Source organism: Heterocephalus glaber, unplaced genomic scaffold (assembly GCF_053883595.1).
Source record: "Heterocephalus glaber isolate CG9 unplaced genomic scaffold, H.glaber_assembly_v1.0 deba00001608, whole genome shotgun sequence".
Classification (NCBI taxonomy): Eukaryota; Metazoa; Chordata; class Mammalia; order Rodentia; family Bathyergidae; genus Heterocephalus; species Heterocephalus glaber.
The window spans coordinates 7,835,393-7,857,540 of record NW_028258379.1 but is presented as its reverse complement, the minus strand read 5'-3'; the positions used below and the strand labels follow the sequence as shown (position 1 = coordinate 7,857,540).

The 22,148-nt window shown below is 33.8% G+C and overlaps 1 protein-coding gene across 34 annotated transcripts in view; it reads right to left on the bottom strand.

Moving 5' to 3' along the window:
• Gphn (gephyrin) overlaps positions 1–22,148 on the bottom strand; it is a 589,435-nt gene that overhangs the window by 182,564 nt on the left and 384,723 nt on the right. For 19 of the 34 annotated variants that reach the window (XM_087195042.1, XM_021247567.2, XM_087195047.1 and 16 more), the window contains one exon: positions 13,486–13,528. In XM_087195042.1, coding sequence (XP_087051168.1) covers positions 13,486–13,528 — 43 coding nt within the window. Of the gene's footprint in view, positions 1–13,485; positions 13,529–15,591; positions 15,655–22,148 lie in introns of all 34 variants that reach the window. The other 15 variants (XM_087195039.1, XM_087195043.1, XM_087195045.1 and 12 more) reach the window with 1 other exon arrangement.

Sequence of the window (22,148 nt, the reverse complement as noted above, 5' to 3'; positions counted from 1 at the left end):
CACTAGGAAAGAACTAGCAATGGTAGATTTCATATACTCAGGACAATGCAGTACTTTTTCAGCTGAATGTAATTTCTCATATTGTCTTCAACTTGGTAATTTTATCAGTTTATCTATTTTCTTATTCAAGACATTTCTGACAAAACTTAGAAAGGACAACTAAAAAGATTGTGCAGCTGGGGATTTAGCTCAGTGGTGTCACTGTCTGTCTCGCAAGTGCAAGGTCCTGAATTTGATCCATGGTACCAAAAAACAAAAACAAAAAACCCCCAAAAAGATTGTGTATTTTCTAGGGCTGAATAAAAAATATTAAAGGAAAGTAATTAGGATTTTTGTGCATCTAGATTATAAAACAGGGCATTGTTTTCACAAAATATCCACTCTACAACTTATATCAATAGTTTACTACTACTCACAGAATAAAATTTCAATTCCTCCTACAGAAACCCCTTCTTTACTTCCTTTTCAACCATATCACTTGTTGCTCTATCCTTTAGGAAACTGGTATTATTGGAGATATCAGAATATGTTTTATTATTTCATATTTTTTGCCATAGTATATGATGTTTTCTCTTAGAATAATTTTTCTCTCAACCTTTTGTTCTCTTTGGAAATTACTACTCTTCTTTCTCAACTTTTTTTTTTTAAAGTAAGGAAATACTCAAATAGTGATGGGAACATGTCGAAAGGATCTTAGAGCAAGCATAAAGAGGCTCCTTTTGACCAAATCTGGTATAAATTGATCAGCAAAATAAATTAGTATAGAAACAGACTTTAATTTATTCAATAAAATGAAAATATGAACCAATGAGCACATAGTAATCTAAATAAAGAAATGACTAAAAAAAAGTTCTTTATAATAGAATGCCAATTGATAAATGAAATGTTGGAAGTAGGTAATTACTGTTAGGGCACCCATCATAGTAATAACTGATTCAGGGAAAAATCCTCAATAGATATTAAATTAGTGAAGGCAAAAACCTCAAGAAAAACAAAATGATTATATAGTCTCAAAGCAAATCCTTACAAAATATTTATTAAATACAAAGTAGTATTTTTAATGCAAAAGTAGAAATTTTTCAGGGGAGAAACTTGGCAGACACCATCTTAGCCAAGTGATTGTAGTTATTATCACTAGTATTGGGATAAGTTGATAACATGGGCTCCTTGATACAATGTACTGAGAAAGACACATCACATTTGAGGTATTAAGACTTAGATCAGTAAGGGCTGGGGATTTAGCTCAGTGGTTTTGCCACCTGCTGTGCAAGTACAAGGACCCGAGTTCGATCCCCAGTACCAAAAAAAAAAAAAAAGATTTAGATCAGTAACATCCCTTCAGGGCTTGGAATTTAGCACAGTGTGCCATACCTGCCTGGTAAGCGCAAGGTCCTGAGTTGGATTCCTGGTTAGCCCCCCACCCCCAATGTCCCTCCAAAACCTCATGTGGTCATAGGCATGGCTTTTGGAAAGTGATTGGATTATGGGTTCAAGGCTGCATGTGCTGTTAGGAGGTAAGGTTGGCTTGGAAGAGATAGGTTACTGGGGGGTGACCTAGAAGGTCATACCTCCCTCCCTGGCTCCTCCCTTCTCCCTCTGCATCTTGACCACCATCATGTAAGCAGGTATCCTCCTTTCAGGTTCTTCCACCATGTCATTTCTGTGTCTAAGTCTCCTTAACAAGGACTAAAACTTGGGGCTGGAGATTTAGCCCAGTGGTTCTGCCACCTGCCTCACAAGCGCAGGGTCCTGAGTTCAATCCCCAGTACCAAAAAAACCCGAAACCCAAAAAACATAAAACATGGACTAAAACTTATGAACTGTGATCCAAAATAAACTTCTCCTGCATTAGGTTGTGGGTGTCAGGTATTTTGTCTGAGTGAGGAGGAAAGTAATTAAGACAGTTAATATAGAATACTGTAGTACTGTGATGGTGGTATGTAAAGCACTTTTAATTCTGGTACACAATTTAAAAGATAAAAGCATAGACATACCTATATAAGCATGAGAATAGATAAGTAACATATAAAAAATCCTTTGTAAAATCAAAAACAAAGTGGAGGGATGTAAAAGAATAGAATATTTTTGTACAATTGATAGGTTGGTATAGCTATGAAATATTTTATTTAATACAAAATAACCAAAAAAAAAATACCTACGTAAGTTATAGAGAAAATGAGAAAGGAATAAAAGCATGTCAGTAACACCAAGGAAGACAGAAAACAAAAAAAGAGGGACAAAGTAGATACAAGATAGAAAACAATTAACAAAATGGCAATAGTAAGCTCTTCTTTATCAGTAATTACTTTAAATGCAAATGGAGAAAACTTCCTAACCAAAGAGTGATTCAAGAAGAAAAACAAAGCCAAACAAAAAACAAGATGCAGGGCCCGGGACTTAGCTCAGTGGTTCTGCTGCCTGCCTCGCAAGTGCAAGGTCCCAAGTTCAATTCCCAGTACCAAAAAAAACCCCAAAACCAAAAAAACAAGATGCATCTATAAGTCATCTACAAGAGTCTTACCAGGCCGGGATTTAGCTCAGAGGTTCTGACGCCTGCCTTGCAAGCGCAAAGACCCAAGTTCGATCCCCGGTACAAAAAAAAAAAAAAAAAAGGCTTACTTTAGATGTAAAGATACATATAAGCTGAAGGTGAAAGGATGGAAGAAGATATTCCAGGCAACTCATAACCAAAAGAGAGCAAGGACAACCATATTTATGTTAGACAAAATAAGCTTTAGGTCCAAAACTATTTAACTAAACATCTCACTGGAGACAAAGAATGACATTATATTGATGAAAAGTTCAATTTATTAAAGATATAACCATTGTAAATATACCTAATATCATGGCACCCAAATATATGAAGCAAATTTTGACAGGATTTTAAAGGGCGAAATAGACAGGGATGAAATAAGAATGGAAAATTTTAACATTCCACTTTCAGTGAAGGGTAGAACAGTGAGATAGGAGAGCAATAAGAAACCGAGAATTTGAACAGTGTTATAGACCAACTTAGACCTAACAAACTTACAGAACATTCCACCAAGCAGTAGCAGAATGAATACACATTTTTCACAAGCACACGTGGAACATCTCTAGGACAGATCACATGGTAGGCTAAAAGTATTAAAAAAAATTAGAAGACTACAATCTATCAGTTATGTTTTACAGATACAGTTTTATAAAATTAGAAAAAGCAGTGGAAAACTGGAAAATATACAAATATGTGGAAATTAAATATCATGCTCTTAATCAATGAGTCAAAGAAAAGAAATCACAGGAAAAATTAGACAATATTTTAAGACAAATAAAAACACAGCATGCCAAAGTGCATTAGTTGCAATGAAAGCTGAAGTAAAATGAAAGTTTATAGTGATGAGCACTCATATTGTTTTAGCAGTACTGGGGAACTGAACTCAGGGCCTTGGCACTGAAAAGAGTAGACAGTGGAAACCAATGCTGCAAAGATAAAGATGATAAGACACTGCTATGGACAATTACATAACAATAAATTGGATGACCTAGGAGAGATAGATAAATTTCTAGAAACACACAATCTACCAAGATTGAATCATGAAGAAATAGAAAATCTAAACAGATCCATAATGACTCCAGATATTGAATCAATAGTCAACAACATCTCAACAAAGAAGGGCTCATGACCAGATGGTTTCAATAGAGAATTCTATTATAGATTTAAAGACAAATTAATACCAATCTTTTTCAAATTCTGAAAGAGAGAGGCACAGAAACATTTCCAAACTCATTCTATGAAGCCAGTGCTACCTTTATACTAAAGCCAGACAAAAATACAAGATATGCGAAAAAAGTCATGGTATATACTGGAAATTTTTATTGCTAAAGCTTGAATAAGGTTATGCTTAAAAGCAAAGGGAGATAAAGTTGAAGAGAAAGGTCAGATCGTGAAAGGTCTAGCATATCACTCTGAATAGTCTAAACTTTAGAGTAGTAGAAGTTTTGATGGTTAAAAACATAATTAAGCTAGACACTCGTTAAGAAATTTCCCTAGAATCTCCAATATTTGAACTATGACTCTGGAAGATATTGATGGTGGTTGGCTAAGAAAATAATTATTTCAAACTAGAAAGCATTTATTAAATTTTTATGTGATACAGTGTCATTGTTGAATCTGAGCAATACAGAAAAGTAGAAAAAGTCACTCCTGTTACTATTATGTAAGACAACTACTGCTTTTTCTCTCAATAATTACAATCATTACTTTGCTTTATACTTTTAACTGCAGCACTTCTATCAGAGTTAGTTGTACAATTAATGCTACTTTTTAGACCTATAAAAAGACCTGTATTATATCCAGCACCAAATAAATACAGAATAAAGAATAATAATAGTATCTATCTATATAGATACATGAGTAAAATATCTCAGAAGCTAAGAATTAAGCTTAGAAGCTTGGGAGTTTTCACCATTGATACTGACTCAGCTGTCATATTTGGGAGAGATTCTGCATCATTCTCTATGATCATCCATTAGGATTTCCTTTCTCAACTATAAAAATTAGCATCTATTACATACATACCTTCAGATCATATTTAATATATTTTACATCTTGAAAAAAATTAACTAAAGTTTGCTTTCTTATTAGTCTGTCATTGATGTTAATATTTAGAGTAGGCATTCTGGAAATTGAAGCCTGTGTGCTTATACCTAGTAATATGAGAAACAATACCATGTAGAGTGACTAAGCCTGACAAAAGGAAATACAACTTTTATCAGCTGATATAATACCTTTATCTGCAAAGATGATCTTGAATTTATCTTGATCCATTTTCGCAGTGCATTATACAGACTGATTTGTTAATGCTTCAAAAGGGCTCTAAGAGGTACTTTTCAGGCTCTACCTTGAGAGATATAATAGCTTTTTTGTTGATATGTATTTGTTATACATAATAATTACATCTTGAGCAATCAGTACATACACATATCACATCTAAGGTCATTTTTACTTCTACTTCTCTTCCCTTTTCCCCCCTCTCTCTCCATCCCAGATCCCCTTTCCATCTCTACAGACTCTATGAGGGATATAATAGCTAATATTTTTTGGTGAAAAATTACTTTTGCCCTACTTTTTGTTTAGAGAATGCTTGGAACAAGGGTCTCCTGAAGAAAAAAATCTAATTTTCTATTTTAATATCAATAGCATTTACAATGAAAATATTCCACGGCCTGGCTCACTATGCATTTTGTTAGGAACACCTCATTTCTTAAGTCGCTTTCTTATTGCTGAGATACATTACCCAACACTTACAACTTAAAGGAGAAAAAATTTATTTTAGTCTATGGTTACAGTACATGGTTAGCTGGCTCCAAGGCAGGAAATGGCATGGCAGTGGGGCATTGCAGAGGAAAAGCTGCCAGGGAGCAGAGAGAGAAGGGAGGAGCCCAGGAGGGAGATACTTGTAACAATGAGTTTTATATTTCCATATGCTTTCATGTTGTTGTCCAGTGACATTTCAAGCTGTAGAACGTCTTTTATGATTTCTTATAAGCCTGATCCAATGGTGATAATTTCCCTCAGCCTTTGTTTATCCGAGAAAGTTTTCATTTCCTTCATTTTTGAAGAACAATTTTATCGGACAGAATTCTTGGTCAAAATATTTCTTTTATTTCAGCTCTTAAAAAATATCTGTCTTGTCTGGCTTTTAAAGGTCTGCTGAGATATTCAGTGTTATCTTTATGGAAGTTTCCTTGTATGTGATAAGTCATTCTTCTTTTGATCCTTTCAAGGTTTTCTCTTTGTCCCTGGCTACTGACTTTTGATTATAACATGTATTGCTGTGGACTTCTTTGAAGTCATTCTTGTAGTCCTTTGGACTTCATGTGTTTGGATATAGAATTCTTTCCTTAGATTTGGGATGTTTTGGGTCATTATTCTTTAAATAAGTTTTGTGTCTCACTCTCTTCTTCAAGCACTAAATATTGACTGGCCTTATGGCATCCTAAAGTCCCTTTGTTTTTCCTTCACTTTTCTTTCTCTCTTCTCTTCTGTCTTCATAATTTCAAATTATTTGTCTTCAAGTAAACTAATTCTTTCTTCTGCTTTATCAAGTCTACTAGTGAACCCTTCAGTAAAGCTTTCAATTCAGTTATTGCGTTCCTCAAGTTCTATAGTTTTTTTTTTTTACAGTTTTAATGTCTTTAGTGATATTCTAATTTTGTTCATGCATTGTTTTCGTATTGTATTTGGTTGTCTGTGTTCTCTTTTAGATTACTGATTTTTTAAAAGATGTTTTTGGAATTTTATTTCGTTCCTTTGGTTGGGCTACCTTTCTGTAATTTTTGATGTACCTTTTATTTATTTATTTTGCTGGATTTCATTCAGGAAAGCAGCCAAATCTACTTTTGTATAGGAAAAGATCCTTGTAAATTAACCTAGCTAGAGATCTGGGAGTGGGTGGGCTGAAACTTGTTTTGAAGGATGTGACTTCTCCATAGGTTTGCAAGTTTATTTTTCAGAAGCTTATAATTATTGCTCTCTCTGGTGCTTGTGTCCAGTACCGAATGCTCTCTGAAGTGGTAGCAAGTTTTTTCTTCCTTTATCCCTAGGCATACAAAATCAGACAGCTCCTAGTTAGCACCACAGTTAGACAAGACAGAATCTATTCCCTTGGGCAGCCCTCCAAAAAGCTGGAACACCAAATGCATGATCCATTTGTTTCCTTCCTTCCTATGAGAGAAGTCAAGAGGCCGGTACTTTCTTCTGACTGGATTGAGAGGTGCTGACATCTTTATTTGGCAGGGTAGGCCCTGTGGTGTTATGACAAACTGTCCCCATTCTCTGTTTTCAGTAACCCCAAGTATCTAAATCATGCTGGTTCTATCAGTATAGTGAAATAGAAAGTAGTTCTTTAGGCACCCCAAATGAAATGCTGGAATGTTGGATGCACGTTCAACTTTTCTCTTGCAAGGAGAGTCAGGTGTTCTCTCCTTATTATGCTGCGTTGTGATGGGTTGGGGAAGGTGAGATTACAGGTAAAGTGAACCAGCTCTTCTTATCCATTTCATTGTGGTTGTTCCCAGCTTTGTGTCTGCCTGGAACACTGTGACGTCTTACTTATTTTCTGGAGTACTCATGGATATATTGCGGTGTATATTGGTGTTAAATTGGTGTGTCTGTGGCATAATGAGGGCCAGGACTTCCTATTCTGCCATCTAGTGACAAAGTTTTTAGCTATACCACTATAATATTGACAATGAAGAAGGTAAGAAGATTGGCTAGAAATAATGAATGATACAATTTTTCATAGAAAATAAAAATGTGGTAATCTAAGAAAAAAGATGAGTGAGAATAAATTTACTATACTGAAGGAAAATACTGCTTAGGGAATTACTGGGTTGCAAAAATAAAAAAGTAACAAAAATATTTGAGAACTTAGTAAATAAAATATGTAGAGGTATATTAAAATGGATTAAAGTTGATTTATTTAGGTGAAAAATGAGACAGTTGAGAGACACAGTGCTTATAAAAACTCAATAAATATTTGAGTCAATTGTTAATTATCTCTAGTTATTTAAAGAAAGATTGTTATGCTTGGTGTGATGACGCTCACACACCTGTAATCCCAGCAGTTAGAGGCTGAGAAGCAGGAGGATTGCTGTGAGTTCCAGGCCTTCCAGGACTACACAGTGAGGTTAAGGCCAGCCTGAACTACATAGAGACACTGTCTCAAAAAACTAACTAACTAACCAACCAGTAAAAAAAGAAAAATTATCTAAGTGATGATCAGCTGTTGTCTGATCTACTGAATGCCCATCAAGAAGATAAGGCATTAGGTTGTAGGAGGGAATTAAGAAAAAATTTTCTGAAAATCTACAGAGAAATCAGAAGCATACTTCTCTAAGGATTAGTTCAAAATTCTCTTTTCTGGAGAATCATAAAAAGAGAAACCTTCATGTTTCTTAATAGCAAGGTGCAAAGAAATTAACTAAAAAAACCTATATATGTAAGATAGATTAAAGGACATAGGATCAGAACTGAAAAGTCTGAAAATGTATTCCAGACAAGAGATAATAATATGTCCTGAACCTGGGCTGCAGAAGTGAGAAAAATGAATGGATAAAGTGAAAACATGTAATGAATTAAAGAGGAGTTAAGAAAAATACTTTATTTTTTAAATTTTTTTATTTTTGTACCAGGGATCGAACTCAGGATCTTGAGCTTGCCAGGCAGGCATGGTGCCACTAAGCTGAATCCCTGGCCCTGAAAAATAGTATTTTTAATAAACAGACTTATATGCAAACACTATTTTATATAATGGCCTTGAGCATCTTTGGAGGGTCCTGGAACCAACTCCCGGAATATACTGAGGAATGACTATGTATCTAAAATTTTTCTTTTAGTAGTTATAGTAAGAATTTTTAGTGAATGGTATTTATCTTATGTATGTCTCACTGAACACTATTCTATTATTATATAATGAATGTCTCCAAAAAAATAGTAATGTCTTCAATAAACATGTCTCTAAGATGGTTATTATAAAATTAAAAGTACATTATAAATCAGGGATGACTGTTTCAGTCTCCCTGAAGAGGGAGTTGCTCCTTCAAGGAGCTATTTGTTGTACTGCCTCAGATTCATATATCCCACTCCCATGCTTGCTCTAGATACTGGCTCAGAAGCTACTGCCTAGGATAACAGAACCACTGCTAAAGTGCACACGTCCAAAAAAGCTTCCATAGCTTTGTTCCAGACCCCAAATCCATGGCTGCACCACAAACACTGGAATCTCAAACACCATTACTAACATTGCCCTGGGGTACCTGCATCCTAGGCACTGGTGCTAGCATTAACCCAGACCCCAATGCTGAGGTCTCTTCATGTGTTCTTGAGTTCCAGACCCTGGATGCTGGCCACTTCATGGGCACTGTGTATCAGATACTTGTGCCACTGCTACCATGAGCTTGATTTAGTGCTAAGAGAGATCTCCAAAGCCAAAATATTCTCCATATGAGAAAAAGAGAACAGGATGATGCCCATAATCCTTAACACTAAAGACCTCAGTATCTTTTACCACTGCTGCAGACACCCACAGCTTTGGCTGTTGACAACTGAGATTTTTGTTGATGCTGATTTTAATTGATGGACTATGCCCCTGGGGCCTGCACTCCATTCAGCTCACATCCTCACACCCATCCAAATGAGAAGGTCTCACCCCTCAAAACCAGTCTGTACAGTCTGGGAAAGGTGACTGTTTCATCAAATGTGCAGATATCAATCCAAGGTAAGAAAAACACAGAAAATTTCAAGGAAACTTGAGACTACTAAAGCAACACAATAATGTTTCAGTAATTACCCCCCTCCCCAATGGAAATCCATACACTGCCTAAAAAAGAATACAAAGCAATTCTTTTAAGGAAGTTTAGTGAGGTAGAAGAGAACACAGATAATGAAATCAGAAAAACAATACACAGAACTAGAAGTTCAATAAGGACGTAGAAATCATAAAAGAACCAAACAGAAATTCCACAGCTGAAGAATACAAGGAGTAGATTAAAAAGATGCAATGGAGAACATTAACATAGAGTGGATCAAAGAAAAGAGTCTTTAAACTCGAGGAGAAATATATGCCAATTTCCTTTGATCTGATCATATGAATTGTATATATGTACTGAAATGTCATACTCACTATACTTCATAAATATATACAATCACTATATATCAATTTAAAAACATGTTAATGAAATAAAAAGACCCCCTCCTTTTTGAGTGGTGCTAGGGATCAAATCTAAGACCTTATACATATGAAACATGTACTCTACCACTGAGTGACAAAAATAATCTTTGAATTCAAAGACAGTAATTTGAAAGCATTAAAACCAGTTTAATTTGTTTTAAAACTTAACCCTGAGATCCTTTTATTGAGGCCTACTTGAGCACTGATATGACATGAAGCCCTTTGTAAGGAAGTCAGGTGCATTATGGGCACAGGCTCCCGACCGCTGCTGATGGTTGTGTGGTAGCCTACTATGGGACTGGCGCACAGCCTAGCTTAAATGGCCCTGGATCCTGGCTAGAGGAGCAGCTTGGGAGAAATGCATGGAGTCCAGTATAGTAGTTCATGCTAGTCTCAAGTTTAACAATGGTATGATATTTTCACCTCCGAGGTAAGAAAATGCCAGAGATTTGTGTGGTAAGTTTCTCCACAAAGAAATACACATATTGCTTTGTGATTGGGAGTGGAACCTCTCCCAGATATTTATGTGATTTCGTCTACTATTTGGTGAAAATGTAAAAATACCTGTTACGTAAGAGTGAGCTTCATGCTAAGAGTAAATGGAAGCTAGGCTACAAGACTTAATATTGTTAAGATGGCAATACTACCCAAAGCAATTTATAGATTTGTGCCTCTTCTGTCAAAATTGCCTAGAAAGCATGGAGGATTCCACATGCTTTGATTCAAGGTTGAACAGGTAAGTTAAAGTATTGCTAGCAGGCCTAAAGAACTCCTCACTTGAAAGCTTCATGAGATTAGAAAAGCAGTGACTCAATGGCTTTAGATACAATACTGACCTCTTAAGGAATAATGTGTGGTTCATATGTTGCTTTAGGGTAAGAATATTATTTTTACATCTCTGTTCACCTTCTCTGGGATTTTTGATATTGCTAAAAAGATTCAGGAAACAAATTATAAAATTAAGAAATTTGGCCAATAACCCCTCTGTCTTATTCTATCCTTATTCTTATATTCGGTTATTCTAACCCTTACTCTTATATTGGAGATGATATCTATTATCTTGGCTTGATTTAGACAGTTGCAGCTCCTAACTGAGAAAAAGAACATAACCTCTGATAAGCCTTTTCATATGTGGGTAGCACAACTGAGTTCTAAGTGCTGCTGTATAGCTGTTGTCACATCAGATGAATCAATAAATGAATATCCAACAATAACAACCAAACTAGAAAACTTGACAATGGGACAACTTCCTCTAGATACTTGATATACTATTCTGATACTTTAAGTAGATGATGAGGTTTGGAGTGATCACATGCCCAGATATTAACTCTATCTTTCAGTGAAAGCTGAAGAATGACCATTAGGGATCCCTGATACCTGAAACCATCTGCAACTATACAGCTCAGTATCTTCATTAGCATAATAATGCTATTCCACTATCTTTCTGAAAAATCAAAACAACTTTACTGTACTAGAAAACTCTTCCCTTGAAGATAAAAATTATAAATAACCTGTTTATCCTAGAAACTCATGGAACAAGCCATCAACTCTTAAATAAATATCAAAAGACAGTTTATATACCAACACTCTACAAACTGCTTGCCTTGCTATGTCCATCAGTCCTAAAAGATTATATCATGATTTTTATCCAGTTCTAATCAAACTGTTACATAAAAAATTTGTTTTAGAGCAAATTTAAAATATATCCTGACTTTGCCCTTTCCTTCCTGAGACTCTGAGACTAAGAGTTTGTTGAAACTTAACAGGTTGTTTTGTTGATATTTTTAAAGAATCAAAGCAAAGTTATTTTTTCCTTTGACAATGTAACCAAAGTTACCTCTTCCTTGGACAATTTAGATAAGCTCTATTAAGTTCTAACTTTTCTCCTTCCTATTGAATCCAAATATATTGTGTTATGTTTTTATATACATTAAAAAGAAGTTGATTATAGTTTTATTTATGCTGCCTACAGAGAACTCAGAGGAAGCATACCTGAAGTAAGTCAAAGGATAACTAAGAGCTTTCTGGGAAAACAAGGGAATGGATAATTTATTTGAGGGTGGGGCTGGACTAGGGGGTATGGGTTCAAAGAAATAGAGGCAAGGTTTAGCACTGAGAGAAAGGGGAATTTTTTTTTTAAGGGGAATTGTTTTTATGCTTTATATGACTTCAGTATTGGAATACACGGAAAAAAAGAAAAATAGATAAAAATGGTCTAAATAAGCAATGTGGGATTTTAGTTAAAAAGTTCAGAGAGAACACTCCATGGTCTTGGCTCTTGAGTGAGGCCATGGCATGAGCATAAGTTATTAACATGGCATTGATGGGAATGATCATAAACTTATAGAAGTCACAAAATTATGATATAAGTGTCAATAAAGGCTATCTATAGAACTACATCACCATAAGAAAACAGGATCAATAAAATTTAATCAGCATGATATCCATCCAAATTGATTATTACCCAACATGCCAGTAAGAAAATAACTAAAAGAAGGTTCTAGCCATACAACAATCCATGATAGAAGTGAAAGAAGATTCAAAGAAATCTGTCCTAATTAAGAAACCATTTTTGTTCGTAATCATCATAATCCATATCAGTAATCCATTATTTCAGGAACAACATGTGGAAATTATCATGCCTCTGACCCTTAGATTTCTCCATCTTAGGTCTCAGTAAAGGGTTATAGGATTTTATATCTCTTTATTGAAGAGCCTCCTTCAGATTCATATATTTGTCAAATGATACAGAAATTTGTGAAAGTATACTTGCCTCTTAGTATGTATGTATGTGTGAATGTATTTAGTATTTAATATTGCCAGTATAGGTCTTGGGCAAACAATTGCAGTGTGCCTGACCAAGGGTTCTGAGTTAAGTTAACTGATTTAGAAAACAGAAGTGGGAAAAATTTCCACTAAAGAAAATAAAACATAGATTTTATCTATTTGAAATTCTCCAGGTACTCTTTGATTGTTATAAACTACTGATATTCTACTGGAAACAAATTACTCCATTCACTAAAACTCCCAGCAGTATGGGTTTCCAGTAGACCCATTATATATGTCCCACTGGTACTTCTTCTCTTGATAAAGATCAGGAAGAACATGGGAACATGTTACTAAGCTATTAAGTGATAAATAACAATAAAATAATTAGCATTTATATAGCACTTCTTTCTTAAGATCACAAAGCTCTTAGGAGAAATCATTCCATGTGATATCATTTAAGGATACAGATAAGGAAAAGTAGTTTGGAATTTATTTTGATAAAATAGGAAAATGAATAATATACAATATAATATACACTATACAAAGCTCAATAACTTTAAAGTTAACACTATGAAAGATGAAACAAAAAAGTAAAATTAAACATTCTTCGCCCTTGGTTCAGGGTGTTATGTTCTAAAACTTATTCTGCCCATTGAAGGTAAAATCAGAATTCATATTCACAAAATGATAAAGATGAACCCTCATGAAGATATATATATATATAAAACTTTTTGGCAGTTTCAGGGGATCCAGAGTCATAAAGGAGCTCATTTCTACCCCTACCAAGAATGCATCAAAGCTTTGGTTGCAAAACAGCTGAATTAAGGGAAATATTTATCTATATATTGACACTAATATTTTTAGGGAAAAATCCTAATATTCATATTCTTTATATGAAATTTCCCCATTCTTCTTCATTTCATCAAAATGTCACTTCAGCTCTACTTTTCGTTGATTTATAGTTTCTAGCTCAGTAGCTTACCTAAAATGATGAAATACTTACTGGCTCTGAGAATGTTTTCCTTGCTGCTGCACCTGGACTGGACCTGCAGAGAGACCATAAACTCAGTAATTGAGGGCTCCTAATACAGATAGCTAGATATGCGTATTTAATGGGCAAGCTCCTGAGGTCTAGGAGAGGTTTTATGTATCTCAGATGTCATAAAATGTTAGTAAAAATGCATTATACTTGTTTCATATATATTTTAATTCATCTTTTACTTACTTAAAAAGACTGACTTCATGAAAAAGATTATGGGTACAATATCATAAACTGGACAGAGATAAAACCAAAAGCAATTTTTATTCATGTGTGTTTGAAATCTGTACTGTTGGCCATCCACATTTATCCATGAATTTGACAAAGTATGGATCAGAAATATTAAAAAAAAAAACCCTGCATCTGTATTGTACAAACTTTTTCTGAGAGGGGGTGTCCTTGCAGTGTAGCAATAATTTATATAGCATTTATATTGTATTAGATATTATAAGTAACCTAGAGATGATTTAAAGCATAAGTAAGGATGTACAGATGTTTTACACAAATACTTTGCCATTTTACACAAGGGATTTGAGGATCTGTGGATTCTTGTATTCATAGGGGTCCTGAAACCAATTCTCCATGGATACCGAGAGATGATTATAAGTGGAAAAAATTAAATTAACTGTATATTCACCTGCAAATACACACCCTTAATCATAAAGAATTTAACATATCTTTTAAGTAAAATAATAATAAAGTTAATGTAATCAACTTATAATCCAACATTTCATTGTAGTCATTTTTTAGTACTATATATATGCTATTGAGAGAAATTTTCATATAAAATATTTACCATTAATTCTAATAACCTTTGTGATTTGATTATAATAATTTATAATTATACTGGTTATGAAAGATGTTTCTGTTAGGAATCAATGAAAAAGAACTCATTATTTACCAGTTGTTAGGTGTGTATGTAATTTATCAATCAGAAACCCTCATGGTCTGATTCAAGTATTTAGGTCAAAGTGGATCATTCTTCTAAATGTTGTAAAACTTGTATTCAAGGACCATGGTGGATGGCATTAATGTTAATTTTAGACATAAATGTATTCAAATTCCACACCTCTTCTTCCCACTCTGCAGCAGCTTGCCCCAAATGGATATATATATACACACACACACACACACACACACACACAAATTAATTTCTACAGCTTAACACAATCTACTCTTGTATGAAACAACTAATGAAAGAAATGTTGTAACAGGGTGGTTATGGTTGTCCTTTCCTGAAAAAAACAATTGTTAATGTTTAAATAAATAACAATAAAAATGTCACAAACATACAGACAAGGGGCCGGGGACCACACACACACACACACATATCCCAAAAAGAAAAAAAAAGGAAAAATAATTCCAAATGTTAAAAGTTATTCTCTTTTGGCCCAGTTGTTCAAGTAATTTTTAGTATACTAGACTGAAGAAGCTAATTTGGAAGATAAAAATTCTTATATTCTTTTACTTGAAAGTTTGATTAAAGAACAATTTTGAGCCAAATGAGAAATAAATTAATGACTGCTTAAAGAAAACAATATAGGGAAGACATAAGAATAAGGAAAAGAAAAGGAAAAGGGAGAGGTTCAGGGAGCAAATCTAGGTGATAGAAAAGAAACTATGAGCTTACAGAAGGGAACAGTGTGCAAACGAAGGATGTTCTACAATTTCTTATTAAAAATTTATACCAAGAGGGTAAGAATGACTAATGAACTTGCTGCAAAATAAATAAGCAAGTTGGCATACTGTGGAATGAAAATAAGTTATACTACTACAGTCTTAAAGAAGAAAAGAAACACATTAATAGACAAATTAATAGACAAATCTAAGAAAGAAAAACTACATTTTGAAAAGTGATTCAAGGGACACAAGAGAAAGCTAAAAGTGTGGAGAAAAATCTGGGAGATAGGGAAAAGAAAGGAAAATGTTGAAAGACAAAAACAAGTTCAAAAAAGTCAAATGGAAGTCAAGAAAGTCTTCAACAAGATGTGAAACAGAAGGAGCCCAAACCCATAGCGCAAAGCAGTGTTTGCGAATGGAAAAGTAGCTCCTTTGATCAGTAATAGTTACTCTTAAATCGTAGCCTCTACTCCTCCAGAGTTCATCTTTAAGCCCTTCCAATCTAGAGTGGAGCTAGTGTACGGATAGAAACAAGAGATTTATAATGAACAGAGCAGTTCAGATGAGTAGTTTGTCTCATAAAATGTTCCAATAGATTTATATAATGTCTCTTATATACATTAGATAATGTATATAATGGAAATGATGGTGAGAACTAGCTGGTTAAAAACTAAAACAAACAAACAAACAAAACCAAAAAGCAAACCAAACAACAAAACACCCTCTCTCCTCCCTAGGTGGCTTAAGAAATTAACAAGACAATCATTTATGACATGAATTTAATAAAGAAATCTATGTTGCTTTGTGATACCCTGTTTTAGAACAATATTTCAAACACCTCTGGAAGAGACAATGGCATAATGAAAGCAATTCAATTCCCTGCAGAGAAGCATTTATCAAGGCTTGCAAATTGCCAACTGTGGTACACCAGTTTTCCCATCTGTGTTACAGTTGCTATTTGAACCAGATTTGAGGGAAATCAATTTTAATATCAATAATTATGAGATTTTCTCTATTTTAGTGATCTTGAATATATATATGCTGAAGAAAATAATTTTTAAAAAACTTTCTTTACTATTTATGTGTACAGTGAATGAGCATCTCTTTTGTACTATGAAACTCATATTTATAATATTTACTTAATAAGATTGTTCTGACTCTTCTTCTCACATATGTAAAGAAGTCTGTCTTAAGTTTTATGGTTTGTTGTTTTTTTCTTTGTTACCTGGCTTTACTCAATGGGAAAAAATTTCTGAAAACAAAATAAACTGAGATTTTGATCTAATATAAAATTTGTCAGGGATTAAAATGGAGGATTAAATGAATGGCATGATATCAGATTATCTACCACTTTATTCTATTGGGTCATGTTATTTTACTACAGTTAATATTTGACTGACTTTATGGTACTGACAAATAATTTCCCTTTCAATTGGAATCAAAACTAAAATAACAGGTATAAATAATATATTAAAGTCAATGGAGGAAATGAAAAACATGAGATTTACTGAAAACATAATTATTCATTTACTAATCAAGATTGCTTTGAAACATCAAGTTATTCATTTCAACATGTGTTTACATGTGTAATATAATTTTTGCTGAAGATCACATTGCCTTTTAAGATACGAAACAGAAAACAAAAGAGGGAAAAATCACATAATAAATGGTATGGAACAAAAGTGAAAATGCCTTTAAAAAGCTGAGAAATTTTAAGAAACAATTACAATCTTAGATACAGTTAGAGAAATCACTTACCTTATGCTTAGGTCATAACAAGAATAGCACAGTGTTTAAAGTCAGCTCTTCATTATGGGAGGTACAATTGAAAGCCATAGGTTATAATAACATGAATTGCTACACAGAAATGAAGACTTTTTCAGCCCAACATGAAAAGCTAACTCTTACGGGAGAACATTTCAACTTATGTTTAATGCAACATAAAGAATAACAGAAGGTGTAAACATCAAAACACATCAAAACATATAAATCTCACACCAAAAGGGAGAGACGACCCAATCTCTCAGGACACAGATTTAATGTGACTATCATTTGTGACATATAAGGGAAGGCACATCACTCTAATGGTGAAAGATGCATGCATAATGTACCACCATCCATTTACCTCCCCATGTCCCCACCCCACTCATCCACACACACAAGCCCATAGGATACAGGGAAAGAATGTAGTGCCAAGCTGTTATGAAGAAAGCAGGACATAAGGAAGCACAGCAGTGATCACGTGATTTGAGAGGTGTTCTTCCCTTAAACCATCCCATCACCATGCTTATTTTAAAGAAGCCAGGAAAAGATTCCCTCTCAATGCTGCAGTAGCTACGAGCCCCCAGCTTGAAGCTAATGTGTGGAATTTTGATCACCGTTCCCTGCGATGTCAGGGGCTCTCCAGTGGAAGCCAGATGTGTAACACCAGTTAGTGGGGGGTGCAAATGTGTGAATAACAAATATCCTTTTCCTTCTGCATTTCACAGAAGTAAGGGAGGAGAAACAAAATCACACTCATGTTAAGGATAGGTTCATAACAATATAAGGATGTATAAATATTAAAATGAAGATTACATTTGATTGCAGGTTAACACAAATCAGGTTTCACAAAAACTGATTCTATTTTGCTGCTCACCAGACTAATTCATAGTGTTTATCTTGTAAATGATATACAGTATGGCTTATATGGAAAAATTCTGAAACGTTGGTCAGATGGGGTCAAAATCAAGAAAGAAGGAAGTTACTTACTTTGATAGCCATTAAAAAAATCCTATCACTCTATTTTTAGCATAACTTTATTGGCCAGGAATCACATTTTATACTAGAAATAAAGATTCTGCTTACTTATGAAATCTGAGAAGTTCTACAGTTTAGAAAGATATCATTTAAACTCTATTTGTTTTATATTGTTAAAAGTAAAAAAAAAGACTACCTATTTAGAATCTGTAATATTTCCTATGAACTTTACTCTCAACAAAATTTAACATATGCTGCTCCTATCAATAACAAGGTGATATTAACTCATGAGAAGAAATTTCAATTTTGCTTCTCTGTTACTGATGACAGTAGTTAATACCATCTATTTTAGTATGAGATGAATTTTGATTCCTGTGTGGCATATCAATTTAGTTAGCAGGTTTGTAAGTATTCAAAGATCATATACTTATATTACTATTTTTTTCTCTCTCATTTTATTCTTAGCAGGCCAGATTATTTTGATATTCCTCATAGCATGACTTTAGTATTTTGGCTCTTGGTCCTCCTACGATCTCAGTTTTCTCATGAGTAAAACAAGCTTGTTGATTCTTTTCTGATCAAAACTCTACTTCTACATTAAGATCTCAGCTCAGATTGTAGCAGTTGCAAAAAATGCTTTCCAAGTCCCTCAATCAGAAATAATATCTTCTTCATCTAAATTCTTTTTAGGTGTCGAAATGTAATTATCTACCATAAAACTCATTCATTCTAAACATACAGTTGGATGACTTTTACTACAATCTAGGTTAAGGTCTCCCCAAATTATTATGACGTTAATTCTCTTTTTATCTCCCACTACATCAATTATAATGCTTTGCACAGAGTAAACATTTGCTAAATCTGATTGTCAGTTGATCTTGCAGTAATTATTGTTCTTTTTGTTCTCAGCAGACTAACATTTTCTTTTTAGTCTAAGTATGGAGTCATTCCTGTATAAGGTAATGATATTTTGTAAGTTCACAAAGCTGAAAAGCAAGTGTGTTATAGCTAAGAGATACCTGGATACCCTCCAAAATGATCTTGAGAATTTAGAAAACATATTACTATTGATATTATTTACAGTTAATTAAATAGTGACATGCAGAGTTCAACAAAGCTTTTCTGTAACTAGGATTAGGCATGCTTAAGAAGATTCCTTACGTTCTAAGAGAGCAGGATGTTCTATTATCTCATATGGTCAGGTCACTGGAATGGTAGAGATGATAGAGATTTTTGATGAACCATGGTCCTTTTGACTTTTTCTACCTTTTACAACTTATTTAAGAGTAATCTGCTTTGAAAGAACAAACTTCTTTGAGTATCATTTATTCATTAAAATAACACTTAAGAGGATAGAGAAAATGGGCCTCACTGGTATTTACTGAGATTACTTGCCTATTTATTCTACTTAGAACAGAGGAAAGAAAAGACCTGATTTAAGCAACAGTAAGCCAACAATTCTACAGTCTTAGAGTCTTAGGTTCTATTTCTTTCTCTTTTCACTATTACAGAAAAATAGTGAATTGGTCTAGAAAATCGTTTTTCCATGGTTTCTTTTTTTTTTTTTTTGGTATCAGGGATCAAACTCAGGTCCTTGCGCTTGCAAGGCAGGCGGCGGAACCTCCATGGTTTCTTTAATTCATCACTTTATTGAACTCAATAAGAATACAAGTATTTGGCTCACCTGGGCCTGATGATAATTGACTTGTGTTTAATTAGAATGACAGTATCACAACACAATTCAACAAAAGAACTCAGAGAACTTTGGCTTATTTATAAGAGAGGAAAGATAGTAAAGGGAACATATTTGAAGTCCAATAGTTTCCTCTTTCTATGTGACCTTGGACATAGCATTGTACATTTGGAGCTTTAATTTCCTTATCTATAGAATGGGGAAAACTATATAGAAAAATGTAGATGAAGTTGAATATTATTATAAGTGAAAAGAGCAGTACAAATTTAAATCATTAGTCTTATTCTGATACAGATTTAGAGTCACCTATCTTTTAGTATATATGTTGCTGAAGTGAGCACTACAGTCACCTATATTTTATATAACTAGACTCTGAGGCATAAGATTAAAATATTTCCTCCAGATCATGGCATGAACAACTAACAGACTACTGTATAATTGTCATTTTAAGACTAAAGCTTCCAAAAATTGTTGAGTAAAGCCCCAAGATTAGCTCTGCAATGATTAATCTAGTTCTACATTATATGACTTTATCTCCTCCATATGGGTCTTAGTATTTCACATGTAAAATAAAGACGTTTCTGGGGTTTAAACTGAAGTCAGTGGGCCCCTTGGAAGAACTTATGGATCAAAATCAGTTGTCCATTTACTGGAATGGAGAAATAAAATTATAATCTTTATAATCAGTAAACTAATATTTACTATTTCCTTTCCTAGAAAACGATAATATTAAAAGAACCTTTTACTTCAAGTTATTATAATATTTTAAAGTATTATTTACATAATATAATTTGAAACTATGGAAGTTACTAAACTGGCTTCTAGAGTTATCAATGCATTTAAACAGATGCATTAAGGCACAATTTGTTTTTTAAAAATATTTTGATCAATATTTCAATTTAATTGTTTTTCTTTGTAATTCTGTGCATCTTATTCATTTAAAAATATTTTTCTGAAAAGAAGGCTGTAGGCTTTGGCAGAATACCAAATGAGTTCATGGTAAAACAAGGTTAAAAACTTCTGGAATAGATAATTTCCAAGCTTTTTTTTATTTGCAGGATTTTGTGGCTCTAAGAAAACATTGCACCTCAATTTGCTGAACTTTATCAAATCATACTAAGAAAGGATTCCTCAAGGTTAAAAATTCTGCTCACTTGCTCCTTTCTCATTGGTTTAGATGATTAATTAAATAGAATAATCATTTAAAAGTCATTATATTTAAAACCTTCTAACCAAATGTAAACTTATGTAGAAACACTCACACACACACATGCCTTAACTGAGTTTTTTGAAATCTACTTGTTGCTAACAGACAGCAACAACAGTATTATCTATGTGTAACATAAGCCTTTGAAGGAGAATAGACAATATTTATAAGCAAAACAATTTTATACAGCTTTCTCCAAGGGACCATTCTTAAGCGTTTTCTCACTGTTAAGTGTCTTTCTATTGTCTTAAACTTCACTGAGCTTTCCTACGTTTTTGGTTAATGTGACAAATTCTTCCTCTTTGTTAATGACCTCCTCTAAAGGGCAACATAGCTAGTGAAGTGAATTATAATTACCCCTGAACATCAAAGCTTATTTATGCTTTGTAACTTGATGACTTCCTTACTTGTACTTGGAAATATTGTAGTACAGTACTATAATACATAATGCAGAACATACCTGAGAATAGAACTGGTTATCAAGGAAATAGGTCATTAGTGGTGAATATTCTTAATGTGTTTCCGATATAAAGCCTTAATTCTAAACTGAATCATTCTCAATGACTTGCAGAAACAGCAAATCCCAGGCTAGTCTCCCCTTGGAACCAACGTTTTTGATTTAGTGTTTGTTCTGAGAACTTTAATGTTGATCATAAGTATGAAGAAAGACACTACCCACTTATATAATGTATTACAAAGCTAAATGAAGTAATTTTGACTAGTTGGGACTTCAGATCATTCATGACATCATTTCCCAATCTTCAGATGAATAAGTTATTTTATAGAGGGATTTATCTTTATTATAGAAGTTATCAGGCAGGGATTAGTACAGGTTTTAGGGCACACAATAAAATAGTAATAGATCTTAGCCCTTTTGACTGCCAAACTTAATTATTTGTATGCTAGTAGTTGACTCTACCTTTCCAACTTACTGAAGGCAATCTAATTAGACTTCCATGAATTTTTATTGCTTCTTTGCTCTTGACTATTTCTTTTAGGAATGAGAACACTGACACTTGGAATGTGTGTGTAGGAGTGAAGGAAAACTGGTAAATATACTGAAAAGCATTTGGGGGAGTAGCCCTCTGGAGCCAGACTGCCTAGATTTGAATCTTGGCTCTATAAACTATGTAGCACTGTGTAAGTCATACTCTCTCTAGGTCTTTCTTTCCTTATGTATAGACTGAGTATAATAATAAGACCTATTTATACTCATGGAATAACTATGAACAAAATGTGAGAACATATGTAAAAAATTTGCTTAGAAGAGTCTGTGTTCCAGAGTCAACAGTATGTGAGGGTTTGGTATTACCATGTTGTTACTACTGACACTCTTTTGTTTGGATAATATTCTGGATCTGTAATAAA